This window comes from Lynx rufus, unplaced genomic scaffold, assembly GCF_022079265.1.
Source record: "Lynx rufus isolate CCGP_SWC_20201006 ecotype Redwood Valley unplaced genomic scaffold, mLynRuf1.p SCAF_2, whole genome shotgun sequence".
Taxonomy (NCBI): domain Eukaryota; kingdom Metazoa; phylum Chordata; class Mammalia; order Carnivora; family Felidae; genus Lynx; species Lynx rufus.
This window is the reverse complement of record NW_025814834.1, coordinates 34,600,806-34,615,905: the sequence shown is the minus strand read 5'-3', so window position 1 is coordinate 34,615,905 and position 15,100 is coordinate 34,600,806. Positions and strand designations below refer to the sequence as shown.

General features: G+C 42.0%; 1 protein-coding gene across 8 annotated transcripts in view; it reads left to right on the top strand.

The window, feature by feature from the left end:
- Positions 1–15,100, top strand: part of CFLAR (CASP8 and FADD like apoptosis regulator) — a 48,138-nt gene that overhangs the window by 28,023 nt on the left and 5,015 nt on the right. For all 8 annotated transcript variants that reach the window (XM_047083039.1, XM_047083037.1, XM_047083036.1 and 5 more), the window contains 2 exons: positions 2,447–2,496; positions 3,234–3,312. In XM_047083039.1, coding sequence (XP_046938995.1) covers positions 2,447–2,496; positions 3,234–3,312 — 129 coding nt within the window. The remainder of the gene's footprint in view (positions 1–2,446; positions 2,497–3,233; positions 3,313–15,100) is intronic.

The following is a 15,100-nucleotide window of genomic DNA, read 5'->3' as shown; positions in this document are numbered from 1 at the left end:
CTTGTCTTGAGTCCTCCTTCAAGTGAAGGCTGAGACTTGGTCTCACACTGCATTGTAGATGATTGTGTTTCAGAACTCAAGGAGGCAGGGGATTGATAGGCAGGTAAGGAGGGCTCAGTCTTCCCTGAGGGGCTTGGAGTTTGTCCTGGGTGCAGTGCTGAGAGCCGATGGAAGCCTTCTTTATGTGGCAGGCCCCTTGCCAAAATCTTATGACTCAGCCTACATGCTGTCTGCCTGCACCTAGAAACTGAGAAGGATTTCTCCCAGATTAGCCAGATGGCATAGCTCATGCCTGTCATTCCTCACCTAGTATTCTCTCCAGCAAAAGCTATTGAGAAGTGAATTTATTCCTGAAGTGACAGCATGTTTCTCAAAACACTGACGAGGTGGTGAGAATTTGCATTTTGAAAGCTGTTTAAAAGGAAAATAGGAGAGCTGGCAGATTTGGATAGGAATGAAGAACAATCAGTGTTCTTTCCACAGCACACCCTGACGGCAGGTTTATCCTTCACTGTAATTATACAGGAGAGATAAGTGAGGCATCTAACACCTCTGGTGATTCTTAGGAGAGCTAGGTACCTGCTTTCACCTGGATGCTTTATTTGCTAATAAAAGAAAAAGTCTTCATATTAATTTTGACTTCCAAGTAGATTTCAATTGGATGATGATGATGATCACTGTAATTTATTAAGCTCTTACTAAATGCCTTGCACTGAGATAAGCATATTAAAATAAGTTATTTTGTGTTTTTTATTCTGTTAATCCATGATTGCTTAAATGCAAAATGATAAAGAGAAATTTCCTTTTAATCCCAAGTATCAGATAACCACTGTTAATATTTGATTTATATACCGCTGGACTGTTATTTTTAAGCATATCTATGTGTAAGGATATGCACACAAATACATATATTTAAGTATGTTGGATTAATAATATTCATGTTGTAAAATAACCCATTTCACTTACTATGTCTTATGTATCTTTTCATGTCAAATACAAAAAGATCTTTCTTATCCTTTTTAACATGTATAGTATCCATTATATGTATCATGATTAATTTAGCCAGTTTCATTTTTAAGTATTTTTCTAGTTTGAGGCCATTATAAAAATTTTTTTTACTGTTTATTTATTTTTGGAAGGAAGAGAGAGAGACAGAGTGTGAGTAGGGGAGGGGCAGAGAGAGAGGGAGACACAGAATCTGAAGCAGGCTCCAGGCTCTGAGCTGTCAGCACAAAGCCCAACACAGGGCTCGAACTCATGAACTGCAAGATCATGACCTGAGCTGAAGTCAGATGCTTAACCAACTAAGCCACCCAGGTGCCCCAGTTTGAGGCCATTATAAACAGTTATTCAGTACATATTCTTGCATACTTGCTCTATTATTTCCTTAGGATAAACTTCTAGAAGCAAAATGTTGTTTTAAAGGATATCACCAGTTGTTCTTTAAACAGATTGTTTTTTTTTTTAAGATTTTATTTTGTTTTAAGTATTCTCTACACCTGACGTGGGGCGTGAACTTACAACCCTGAGATCAAGATTCACACACTCCACTGACTGAGCCAACCAGATGCCCCTTAAAACACTGTTTCAACTTACACACTTGAAAGGCCTCATTTCCCTCAAACCATAAAAATACTGGCATTTTCTTTGCTTGTCTTTGCCATTCTCATTTTTGCAACAATCTTCTAAGGTAGATGTTGGTATGTTCACCTTAGGGATTTAAAACCAAAACAAAAGAGCCTGAGACTTCAGCAGTAAACTTGCCTAAGATCACAGAACTCATCAGTGATGGTGCTAGGGTTTGAGCTAGCCCTTTATGGCTTCAAAACTGGTGGTTTCTCCACCTATCTGGGCTAATAAAGTCATTTTTACCTAATGATATTGACTTTAGGCTCATCTACATTTGCTAGGCTCACTGTCCTTATCTTGCAACTGCCATTTTATTTTATGATCTCTCAATATCACTGGACTAAGAAAACATGGCCATCTGTTGTACAAGTGGCTAATACAAGTACATTTTCCCTTCTCTGCAGTCTCTAAGGCTGTCCCCCTCTAGGCCTTATCCACCTTGTCCACATGGAAAAAAGCTATTGATATTGCTAGGTGGTGAGGTTATTGGATTCTCCCTATCAGTTTAAAAACTCATCAGTCACCTGGTCCTCGCCTGGAGAAAGGCAAGGGAGAGCCTTTTTTCCCCCTTTGCTATTTAAGCAGTTTTTCTATATAACCCCTGCCTGGCATGCAGACTTGTTTTCTTATCAGTTAGGTTCTTCAGTGTGAGGCTGAAACCTTGGGGCCAAGTAGAGCTGAAGAAATAAGACACAGTAAGGGGAAGAAAATAGGGGAAGAGGACAGCTGAGATATAAAGAAACCCAGTCAGCATGGGAGTGTGCTTAGTTCTCCTTCAGCTTTGTAAATGGTTTCTCTCTCTCACCGCCCCCCCCAGGAGAATCAGTGAAGACATCCATTCAGGAATCAGGAACATCTCTACCTCAGGTATGGAATAAATGATCTAATTTGGTATTGTATTGTTTGCACAGTATCTGTGGGGAACACTGGCTTCTTTAAAATATCTATTAAGAATTCTCTGTGACAAGAATAGGATGCTGACAGTGTGAGAGTGCCTTTTTCTTGAGAGATCTCCTAAGGGGGAACCTTGGATAGAGCAAAGAAGTTGTTGTGGAAGTGGATTGCATTAGTGAACTCTGGAATGCAGGAAAATTCCAAAGTAGCACTTCTCTTCCCAGCTGAGTGATTGGTGAATATATAAGTAAGCAATGACACTGAACCTTGACTTGCTCTGGCTTTTTTTTTTTTTTTTTTTTAAAGGCTGAAACCTTTTCACCATAAGGAGGCAATAGAAGGCTTCCTTTTTTACTGGTTTGGAAAGATATCACTTGTATAACCTTAGGTTACTGTGGAAACAGATCCATCCTTTCAGCTTTAAATTGTCTTTATCCTGTGGCTGTAAGACGTGTGTAAAGGGACTGTAATTTTCACTAAAATTAAATAAAAACTGAAACAGCTTGTCTTAAACATATTGCCCAAATAGAGGAAAAATATGAAATTAATGGGAAATGTCAGCTGTGGTGACTTCAGGCTGTATCTATTGAATGGCTCACCTGGCAACCGGAAGTTTGAGGAAATCCAAAAGAAAATATGGTTTATGGGTGGGACCTATAGGAAGCAGAGCAATGTCTAGCGTTTTCAACAATTGCTGTTTTCCTTTCCAGCACATACAAGAGAGATATAGGATGCAGAGCAAGCCCCTGGGAATCTGCCTGATAATTGACTGCATTGGCAATGATACAGGTAGGTATGCATGCTGCAGATTAACTGATACCCCACAGTGAGGTCATGGCCCAGAAAAGCTGTATTCATCAGTGATCATCACAAGCTGTTATAACAAACCACTGCCAAAATCTGTGGTTTCACATAGCAAGGGAAACTTTCTCACTCATGGCACAGCCTAGTATGAATTGGGCTGGAGCCAGCTTTGTTCCATGTGTCATTCAGTGGCTTCATCATCTGAAGCCTTGGGGTTTTCCACAGGATCCTCTGTATCTGGCTGGTGGATTGTGGGAAATCAAATAGCTATGTTCCGGTTAAGGAGATTATAGGGAATGCATTATACTGCTTTCTGGCCCTGCTGAAAACAGCTGACCAGTATCTAATTAATGCATATTTAGGGATTGGGTCCTGCCTGTGCTCATGAATTCCTTAGACCATGTTATCTATGGAATATCTTATCTTGTTCTCCACCCTGCTTTCAGCATCTGCTCTTTTGTAGTCTTAGGAGCACCTTGTTTTTTTGCATGCTTTCTATATGTTCTCGCTGGCAGTAGCCGCTGACATATTGCATAATGTTTTCCCTATAATGTAGGCCCAATAAATACAGGAGCTTGAGAGCAGCTTGGGGAGACTTCTCTTAGCCTCCCTTTCACCTGTCTTTACTTGTGGCGTCTTGAGTAATCCTTTCTGCCGTCCTTGGCTTTGCTGGACAAAACTGAAAGCTGAACCCACAATTGGTGACCCCGATGTGATAAGCTGAACCCACAACTGGGGACCCTGACATGATCCCACAGTGGATGAATGAAATTCGTGGAAGATCTCACAAGAGACTTTAGGGGCCAGTCCTGAGAAAGTGAAATGCATCATTTCCATCCACATTCCATTGGTCAAATGCACTCATGTGGCCCCACTTAACTGCAGTGGATAAGGAACTCAGTCTGGCTGCATGCCAGGAGGAAACTGGAAGGAGATCTGGGGAGCACATAGTTGTCTCTGGCACAAAGGTGTAATTGGTGAAAGTTGGTGAGCTTCAGTCTGGCTTTTTCATGATGGATGCTGTGGCAGAGAGGAGGCTGGGGATCCAGAGTGGGGTTTAAAATGGAAGGCTTGCTGGCTTCAGTGTTAGCAGATACCCCATCATTTCATATAGATAGACTATGAAAGCTCTTCTGGGGGACATTAAAAATGTCATAATGTGTGTTCACTTAGAGGCAGTGTGTCACGTGATTCTGGCACCCTGTACTTTGGCTGTTGGCCTGAGTCTGTACTACTTGTGTGTTCCTTGTTGTTCAATCTGAATTGATTCTCTTGCTCAATTGTTGCTGGATGTCTTACTCAAACTGAATCAATCACTGGTGATGCATCAAAGAATGTAAGAAGAATCTCATTGCGAAACAATGTGCTTAATTATTTACCTCTTCCTTAGTTGATCATTACATTCCCACAGTTTTCCTGCTTTTCAAAATTCTTAGAATGAGTCAGATCTGTCTTTCAGGCTCACTTAAATGTTACCAGGGTGAGTTTTATAGAAAGAGACTCTAAGAGAAGGTCAAATCATCAAATATTAGGTTGAATTTCCCAGAATTTTAAGATATGATCTCATTTCCTCATGTTCTATTTTTGGTTTAGTGAGAAATACCATCTCCTCAGCTATAGATGCGTGTCCTTTCCTTTTTAGCCATTAGTATCCATATAAGAATGAGAAAATATTTTCTCAATGAGTAACTTCCTGCTTTAAAAGAGTAATCATCTTCTACTTTCTATTATAGTCAGTTCTGTTTCATTCATTGGCAGAAAGTTCCCAACTACACGATGTATGTTTGTTGTATGAAGATAATCATAAAGCTATGACCTGCTATGAATTTGTGGCTAAAACCCAGTGTCTGTTTGCTTCCCTTGCTGAGTTATGGGCCTCTTGTGGGCAGGGACTGAATGTATATTTATGTTTTCCTGCATTATAGGAGCATGGTCAGAGTTGGGCCCTGGAATATGACTGCATGGGTTTGAATCTTGGCTCTGCCATGTCCTAAATTATAACCTTGGGCAATTTTCCTAGACTCTCCATGCCTCAGTTTCCCTTCTATAAAATGGATTAATAACAGGACCTCTCTCTTGGGGAAGTTGGGAGAAGTGAGTGAGTTCATACTTGTCAAGAGCTTAGAGCAGTGCCTGGCACCCTGTGAGCATATACTAAATGCTAGCTAACCTTGTTTTTTCATTTTGTTTGTTTCATTTTTGTTGCAAACCACTAAGCTAGAACTTTCTGTGGCTTTGTACATGGAGTCTGAGCCCAGACAAATGAGGAAACAGAGGACTGGGGGTCTGACACCTGCACTGGGGCTCAGGGATGAGTGGGGCAGGTTCCCATAGGCTGGGGCTAACTGGAATGGAGGGGAAATACCCAGGTGGGCAGTCCACTCCCACTAATTATCAGTATGAATGGGCTTGACAGAGACAGAGAGTCTGAGTACAAAGGTTGGGGCCAGGGAGGGTAGGGGGTGGCAAGACCATAGGAGAGAAAGATGGGAGTGAGGGTAACATTGGAGGTGGCTCCTGGGACAGTATCTCTGGCCTGAGGCATGTGCAGGTATTGACATAGGTGTGTTTGAACATTTGCTCCCTTGACTCAAGCTCTCCCTGCTTCTGGGGACAAAGCAAATAACTGATCTTGAGGCTACTAATACAAGCCCCTGGTGGCCGGGTGGCCAGTTGATAGTTGAGAAACAGGACACTTTTCACTCCCATGTGTGGTGGCTTTTATCATCTGAAGGGTCCTGAATCCATTTATATGCCAGCACCAGCAGAGACTCAGAATAGCAGGAGAGTATCAATTGACTTGAAGTGGAAGGCAGTCTCCTCTCTCACACCCTCTCTCTAGGGCTCCAGCTCCTCGTTTTCCAATTCTCTCCTGGCACTTGTTCACTGAGGCCTGTAGGCCTGAAATCCTGCTTCAGTTGACAGTAATCCTAAATCCATGCAGCACACTTCATTTCTTCATCTCCATCTTGACAGCATGGGAGGGGGGTGCTTCATCTGGAGAGATTAGGTGAGGTTTCCTTTGTCTCTTGCCTAGTTAACTTAATCATTTGGTTAATGTTGATTATTTGGGAGGAGTGCAGGAGTCTGGGAATAGACATTATTGCCAATTGAAACAAGGGCTCTGAGAGAAACCAACAGTGATATTGTGAGACTAACAGGGGTGGTGATGATGAGAGTGTAAAGTTTATTAAAAATCTGCTCTGTTCCAGGTATTTTGCTAATTCTCACTCAATCTTCATAAATAATACTGTAAGATGGGTACCATTATCCCCATTTTCAAGGTGAGCAAACAGAACACAGTGAACTGCCTTCCTTAACTCCCTAGTAACTGATAGAGCTGACATTTGAAAGCTTTACTCCAAAGCCTCTGATTTTAGCTACTTTGTTATAATGTAAGTTTCGTGAGGGTGGGGAGCTTGTCCATCTCTTTTGCTATGTGTCTGATATCTGGAACAGTGCCTGGCACATAGGAGCTCAATAAATATTTGTTGGTTAGATGAATGGAGAAATAAGGTCTGTTAGCTTCTGTGTTTCTAAAACCATTCCTTTGTATCTGTAGAATTTAGTAGACTCTGCCCTGTCTTCCGAAAAAAAAAAAAATCAGACTTTTATCCAAAGAGTATGCATGTCTTCTAAACATCTATAGGTTTATTTTTCCTTTATCCCATAAATGTTTACTGAGCACTTACTATGTGCAAAACACCATGCTTGGCCCTGCGTGAGACAAAGATGGAGTCCGGTGTTAGATTGGTCAGTCCAGTGTCACATTGTTTAACAAGGATAAAGTTATTTTTTGGTGGCTTGTCCTTGAGAAGAAACCTGATAGAGGTCAATTATCTCTTCTTGAAGAGAAAGCTAGGCCTCTGCTAGGTCCTGATTCTCAGTGCCCTGATGTAGCACCAGAATTCTGATCTTGTTGGGAATGGAGAGTTGAATGTCTCAAAATGCAGACGGATGGATCTGAGCTTTGACTTAAAGCTCTGGCTGGCTTTTAGGCTCCTGAATGGAAGGTGGTGTTTGCAGATTTTAAGAGGAAGGGTTTATTCCTCTGTCTTCTCCTTTGCTCTCTCTGAAAATCTTTATAAATCTTGTGTAAGTAAACTTCCTCTTCAAACAGAGCAACAGGAGTCATGAAAGCCAGACGTTAATAGTGGAAACGCTTTGTAGGTGGTGTTGATTTGAGCTTTGCTGTCCTTGGGGTTGTCCAGTCCCCTTACCCCCTTTGCCCTCAATGGAATGAGTAACAACTCAGATCAGTAGCATTTTCCTGTACTAACAAATGTAGGAACATCTCAGCAAGGGGAAGTGGAACAGTCACTGTGGCCTCTGCTTCTGAGCTATGAAGGCAAGTGGTAAATGGCAGTGGAGACGGCTCAGAGGGAGCAGCCACCACATGCTGCCTGCCAGCTTGAGTGCCAAGGAAGTGGGGCTTCCCCTCATTGCTATCATGGGATTAATATATTATTAAAGATAGCCTCCTCCTAGAGGCAAGAGACCAGGAAGTCTGTGGTGGCATCCTTTTTCTTCTGGACATTCTTACCTCTGAGAGCAGAGGTAAGCAGACCTTCATTTGGAAACCTAGTATCACAAATAAAATTCCCCTTTAAATCTAGGATATAAATAAGAATTATAGGTCCACAATCCCTTATTGGAGACCTTTGTATTTCAGGATTTGGAAGATCCAAGAGTTTAGAAAGATGACAAAGTATAGATGCTGTAATTCATAGAACACTCCAGGGGGGTCCAGGGCAGTACCCCATAATTGTATACGTTAGTATTTCTACAGCAAAATGAATGGATATTCACACTAAGGGGAATAAAGACTCTCAATAGCCTCTCATCAGTTCAGGAAAGGTTTTGCCACAAAATGAATCAGGGAAAAGAACTGAAGGTTTTCAGAGCTTTTGGGGCTTTGGCATTGTGGATAAGGAGTTGCAAATACGTGGAAGAGTAGAGTACTTTGAGGCTGCCTGAGGTACTACAGAAGCTTCTTTGACATGCAATACACAGGCTTATTATTGATATTGTTTTCTGCTACGAAAAGCTAGTCCAGAAGGAATTACTAGTAATCATTTGTGCTTAAAAAGAAGACATTTAACAAGTAGTTTATAATTTTGAGTGAATATAGATTGTCCAGCGAAACCCCTTGATTGGTCTATGGAAACAAATGAAAAGTCAGATTTATCCAAGGCTGCCTCTGCCACTCACTTCCTCACTCACTCACTCATTCTGTCTTTGTTCGTCATCATCCCCTATCTGGGGGACCTCCTATTTCACTTGTTCTTCCAGCTTAAATTGTACTTTTACCACAATCTCATCTCCAGGTGTCTCAGACTGCACTGACAGTCCCTTCTCTGACCGTGTGTTTTACCTAAAATCCCACTGTACGTGTGACATGTTAACCATTGTTTTGTGCATATTTATAAGCTTTGCTTCCCCAACTAGATTATAGGCTTCTTGAAGGACAGGTGCTTCAATCTGTATTTCACAATGTATTTCTGCCACATAGGGAAGAGGAACTGTGTAAAATATGACTTTTGGGGTCAAAAGAATTTGAGAAATGGTGAATAATTTGTTCCTCCTTTGGGGATTTGCATATTGGCCTTAAAGGCTCTGAGCAGTCCTCCTGTAAAGAAACTTATTTAAGTCTTAACCAGTGTTGCATCTCACATTTGTAGTTGATCTCAGAACTCCCCTTCTCACTAAGAATAGCCTGCCCAACTTGTATTCCATTTGTGAGTAATTAGAACTGGGCTGGGATGCCTGGGTGGCTCAGTCGGTTAAGAGTCCGACTTCGGCTCAGGTCATGAACTCGCGGTTTGTGAGTTCGAGCCCCACATCAGGCTCTGTGCTGACAGCTCGGAGCCTGGAGCCTGCTTCAGATTCTGTGTCTCCCTCTCTCTCTGCCCCTCCCCTGCTCATGTTCTGTCTCTCTCTGTCTCTCAAAAATAAATAAATGTTAAAAAAAATTAAGAAAAGAAAGAACTGGGCTTATTCAAGGTGCTTACTACATAATGGTAAATAGACTGATGAAGGAAGTGCTCCCTCTTTCTTAGTTATTCCATACGTTTATTTAATGGACTTCTTTTCATAGGTTGTGTCAAGATTAATGTGAACTCATTTTGTTTTATATATTTTTAATATTTTGTCTTATTTTATAGTATATATTTTTAAGATTTTATTTTTAAGTAATCTCTACACCCCAGATGGGGCTTGAATTCATGGCCCTAGATTAAGAGTTGCATGTGCTACCAACTGAACCAGCCAGGTGCCCAATGTGAACTCGTTTTTGATGAAAACAAATTATAAATGAATGGGGTCATGACTTTCGACTGTATTTCAGTTTTTGAATTTTATCTCAATAGCCCCCAAACATGTGAGTGGTGCTGACCCCTAGCCCTTGTCTGCTCACCATTTGGGGTAGTTGATTTCTCAAGAACAATGGAAGTGTTACAGATACAGGGTTGGGTCAGTACTGGGGTTTCCAGGGTGGGTGGAAGGAGAAGTGGGACTTCTGCCGTCACTAAGGTTGTATTTCCCAAACTCAGCACCCAAGTTTTTCTTCCCCTATTTGAGGGACATGACAAGGCAGCTACTGTGAAAAATGGGACTAACCCAGTAGGTGGAGGAGCCAGAACTTAAACTCACATCTTGTGATTCCAAGACTCCTTCCTCTTTCCCTGTTCCCTTGCAGCTGCCTGCTCACTGCTATGTGACAGCGTCTGCTCTAGCCAGAGCCTACAGGGAGTTCAGAAAAAGGAAAGAGATCTAAGGCACGGGACAGCCCTTGCTCTGTCCCTGACCCCTGCACACCAGCATGGAAAAAGAGACTATGTCTTTCTTTCTTTTTTTTTTATTATGACATTTATTGTCAAATTGGTTTCCATATAACACCCAGTGCTCATCCCGACAGGTGCCCTCCTCAATACCCATCACCCACTTTCCGCTCCCTCCCACCCCCCATCAACTCTCAGATTGTTCTCAGTTTTTTTTTCAACGTTTATTTATTTTTTGGGGGGGACAGAGAGAGACAGAGCATGAACGGGGGAGGGGCAGAGAGAGAGGGAGACACAGAATCGGAAACAGGCTCCAGGCTCTGAGCCATCAGCCCAGAGCCCGACGCGGGGCTCCAACTCAGGGACCGCGAGATCGTGACCTGGCTGAAGTCGGACGCTTAACCGACTGCGCCACCCAGGCGCCCCAATTGTTCTCAGTTTTTAAGAGTCTCTTATGGTTTGGCTCCCTCCCTCTCTAACTTTTTTTTTTCCTTCCCCTCCCCCATCGTCTTCTGTTAAGTCTCTCAGGATCCATCTACATAAGAGTGAAAACATATGGTATCTGTCTTTCTCTGTATGGCTTATTTCACTTAGCATCACACTCTCCAGTTACATCCATGTCACTACAAAAGGCCATATTTCATTCTTTCTCATTGCCACATAGTATTCCATTGTGTATATAAACCACAATTTCTTTATCCATTCATCAGTTGATGAACATTTAGGCTCTTTCCATCATTTGGCTATTGTTGAAAGTGCTGCTATAAACATTGGAGTACAAGTGCCCCTATGCATCAGGACTCCTGTATCCCTTGGGTAAATTCCTAGCAGTGTTATTGGTGGGTCATAGGGTAGATCTATTTTAAATTTTGGGGGGAACCTCCACACTGTTTTCCAGAGCGGCTGCACCAGTTTGCATTCCCACCAACAGTGCAAGAGGGTTCCCGTTTCTCCACATCCTCTCCAGCATCTATGAGACTATGGCTTTCTTTCAAGGACTTTGATAAGGGAGGAAATCTTTACAGTGAAGATTGGGTTTTGAGGGAAGTGAGTCAGTCTAAGTAAACAAGAGCTTTGAGTCTGGTTTTCCCTGTTTGCTTCTGCCCCCTGGAGGAAAGAATACTCCATGACCTGTGAGTCCTCAATAGACGACTGGAATAAAACAGTAGTGATGGAACTGGGTTCCTGGTCTGGATTCTCACATTGTTCAGTCCTGTGTTCCAACCTGAGCGCAGTACTGGGTATGGAAAGCTTGCCTACATCTGCTGAGGTGAAGGCCAGGGGGCAGTGCTGGTGGACTTTTTCTACCACAGTGAGATCCTGTGGGGATGAGTGAGCTATTTCATAGGTTATCGGCAACCTGTGTATCGTGTCCTTCATTTCCATCACAACATTTATTTATCATAGGGTTTTAAGGAGATTAGCACCTCCCTTATATCTCTCCATTATAGTTTTGTTTTTTTTACCCTTATCTGTGGGCCAGACATACAAGTACATAGCCTAACTACATCTTTAATTAATGGTTATTATCATTTCCTGACTTACCTGGTGAATTATGTATCAAATAATGTATTATTATCAAATAATAATCACTCCAAATTTAGTGGCTTAAAACAACAATATTCATTTATTTATATATCTCTCACAGTTTTTGTGGAGCAGGAGTTTAGGGGTAGCTTAGCTGGGTTGCTCCGGCCCAGAGTCTCTTGGTAGATGGTGGTCAGATTTCAGCTGGGGTCATCCCAAGGCTTGATTGGGATTGGAGAATCCTCCCAGGTGGCTCCCTCCTGTGGCTGGGAAGTTGGTGCAGCCCTTATTTCTTCATGTGGGCTTCTGCACGGAACTGCTTGAGTGTTCTAATGACAGGTTAGTTGGCTTCCTCCAGAGTGCGCTGTTCAAAAGAGGGAAAGAGCCAGGTAGAAATTGCATTTTTTTATGATCTAGGTTTGGAAGTCATATAGTATCCCTTTAGCCACAGTCACTAGAAATAAGTTACCAAGTGTGGCCCACATTCAAGGGGAGGGTAATTACACTCTTTTTAAGGAAGGAGTGTCAAAAAATTTGTGGACACATTTAAAACTGCCATATCTGGTAGATGTGGGGCCACAATTAAACCCAGCTCTCCTGAGTGGAAAGTCCCACTAGACCCAATGTGAACATATCCAGGTACCACAGGCTGGGTGAATTAAACTCAGAGCACCCAAGCCAGCTTTTATTTGCCCGGTGGCTAGTTATTCCAGTTTTTTGTTTACTCAAGGCTACGTTTCTTTTCTTACCTTTCTCTCCCTATTTCCTGCTGAGAAGCCAGAAGACAAAATGTGATAGCTAACTTTCACTTTTGTAGGTTATTAGTGTTGGTAAAATTTTCAGGGCAAGAAGGTTGAAACTATTGGTTGAAGCTGTGAGTCTCTGAATTATTTGTGACTATTCAGACTTCATATTGTTCCCATTTAATATAGAGAGTTGAGAATTTGTGGAAAACTGTTATGTGGTGATTTCAGGGGAATGACTTACATCCCCTTTCTGTGATGCCTACATTGGTATGAGATGGGGGCTTTTGTTCCTTGGTAGAAGTTTTATCTGTTCTAATTACCGTTATGTTGTTTGGTTTGGGGTGAATGCAGTGGTAGACTTCTGGAAGACCACACCCCAGGGGATGAAGAGAGGTGGGTACACAGTCATGAGACATGGAAAGAAATCCCAAAGTTGGCTAAGAGTAAAGGTAACTATCTGAATTGGGAGACGTCTGTTTAGCTTAGGGCAGAACAGTTTTTCTGCTCTGCAGATGAACTAAGAAGTGGAGGCATCTTTCAGACAAGGAACAGAAACTTAATGGGTGGCTCAAAAGGATGTGGCATTTCTTAATGAGGAAGAGAAAGATGTCTCTCTTCGCTGTTAGAAAGATATAAAAAATCAAGAGACTGTATTTATTTTTCTGATGAGGGCAAACTGAGCAGATGGGAAAGAAATGGACTGGGGAAGATTTCTACGGTTCCAAGGCTATAGAAACTTCAAAAAGATGGATAAAATATATATATATATTAAAAGTAATAGGAACTCATTACTCTTGAGCACCAGGAGCTTTATATGTATTACCTCATTTAATCCTCATAGCATGCTCACAGGATAGGTATCATCACTTCCATTTAAAGCTAAGGAGACCCACTTCTTTAAGGTCATGCCACCATCATGTGGTAAGGTCAGTGTAAGAAGGCAGCCTTGTCTGACATAAAGTCTCACTTTTCCACTGCCTTACACTGCTTCTTCAGGCAAAGTCAATCCAGGATTCCCGGAAACTGGGAGAAGAATCTTTTCTTTTTTAATATGAAATTTATTGTCAAATTGGTTTCCATACAATACCCAGTGCTCATCCCAACAGGTGCCCACCTCAATACCCATCCCCACTTTCCACTCCCTAACACCCCCCATCAACCCTCAGATTGTTCTCAGTTTTTTTTTGTTTTTTTTTAATTTTTTTTTCAACGTTTTTTATTTATTTTTGGGACAGAGAGAGACATAGCATGAACGGGGGAGGGGCAGAGAGAGAGGGAGACACAGAATCGGAAACAGGCTCCAGGCTCTGAGCCATCAGCCCAGAGCCTGACGCGGGGCTCGAACTCATGGACCGCGAGATCGTGACCTGGCTGAAGTCGGACGCTTAACCGACTGCGCCACCCAGGCGCCCCAATTGTTCTCAGTTTTTAAGAGTCTCTTATGGTTTGGCTCCCTCCCTCTCTAACTTTTTTTTTCCTTCCCCTCCCCCATGGTCTTCTGTTAAGTCTCTCAGGATCCATCTACATAAGAGTGAAAACATATGGTATCTGTCTTTCTCTGTATGGCTTATTTCACTTAGCATCACACTCTCCAGTTACATCCATGTCACTACAAAAGGCCATATTTCATTCTTTCTCATTGCCACATAGTATTCCATTGTGTATATAAACCACAATTTCTTTATCCATTCATCAGTTGATGAACATTTAGGCTCTTTCCATCATTTGGCTATTGTTGAAAGTGCTGCTATAAACATTGGAGTACAAGTGCCCCTATGCATCAGGACTCCTGTATCCCTTGGGTAAATTCCTAGCAGTGTTATTGGTGGGTCATAGGGTAGATCTATTTTAAATTTTGGGGGGAACCTCCACACTGTTTTCCAGAGCGGCTGCACCAGTTTGCATTCCCACCAACAGTGCAAGAGGGTTCCCGTTTCTCCACATCCTCTCCAGCATCTATAGTCTCCTGATTTGTTCATTTTAGCCACTCTGACTGACATGAGGTGGTATCTGAGTGTGGTTTTGATTTGTATTTCCCTGATGAGGAGCGACGTTGAGCATCTTTTCATGTGCCTGTTGGCCATCTGGTAGTCTTCTTTAGAGAAGTGTCTATTCATGTTTTGTGCCCAGTTCTTCACTGGATTATTTGTTTTTCGGGTGTGGAGTTTGGTGAGTTCTTTATAGATTTTGGATACTAGCCTTTTGTCCGATATGTCATTTGCAAATATCTTTTCCCATTCTGTTGGTTGCCTTTTAGTTTTGTTGATTGTTTCCTTTGCAGTGCAGAAACTTTTTATCTTGATGAGGTCCCAATAGTTCATTTTTGCTTTTAATTCCCTTGCCTTTGGAGATGTGTCAAGTAAGAAATTGCTGCGGCTGAGGTCAGAGAGGTCTTTTCCTGCTTTCTCCTCTAGGGTTTAGATGGTTTCCTGTCTCACATTCAGGTCCTTTATCCATTTTGAGTTTATTTTTGTGAATGGTGTGAGAAAGTGGTCTAGTTTCATCCTTCTGCATGTTGCTGTCCAGTTCTCCCAGCACCATTTGTTAAAGAGACTGTCTTTTTTCCATTGGATGTTCTTTCCTGCTTTGTCAAAGATGAGTTGGACATACTTTTGTGGGTCAATTCTGGAGTCTCTATTCTATTCCATTGGTCTTTGTGTCTGTTTTTGTGCCAATACCATGCTGTCTTAATGATTACAGCTTTGTAGTAGAGGCAAAAGT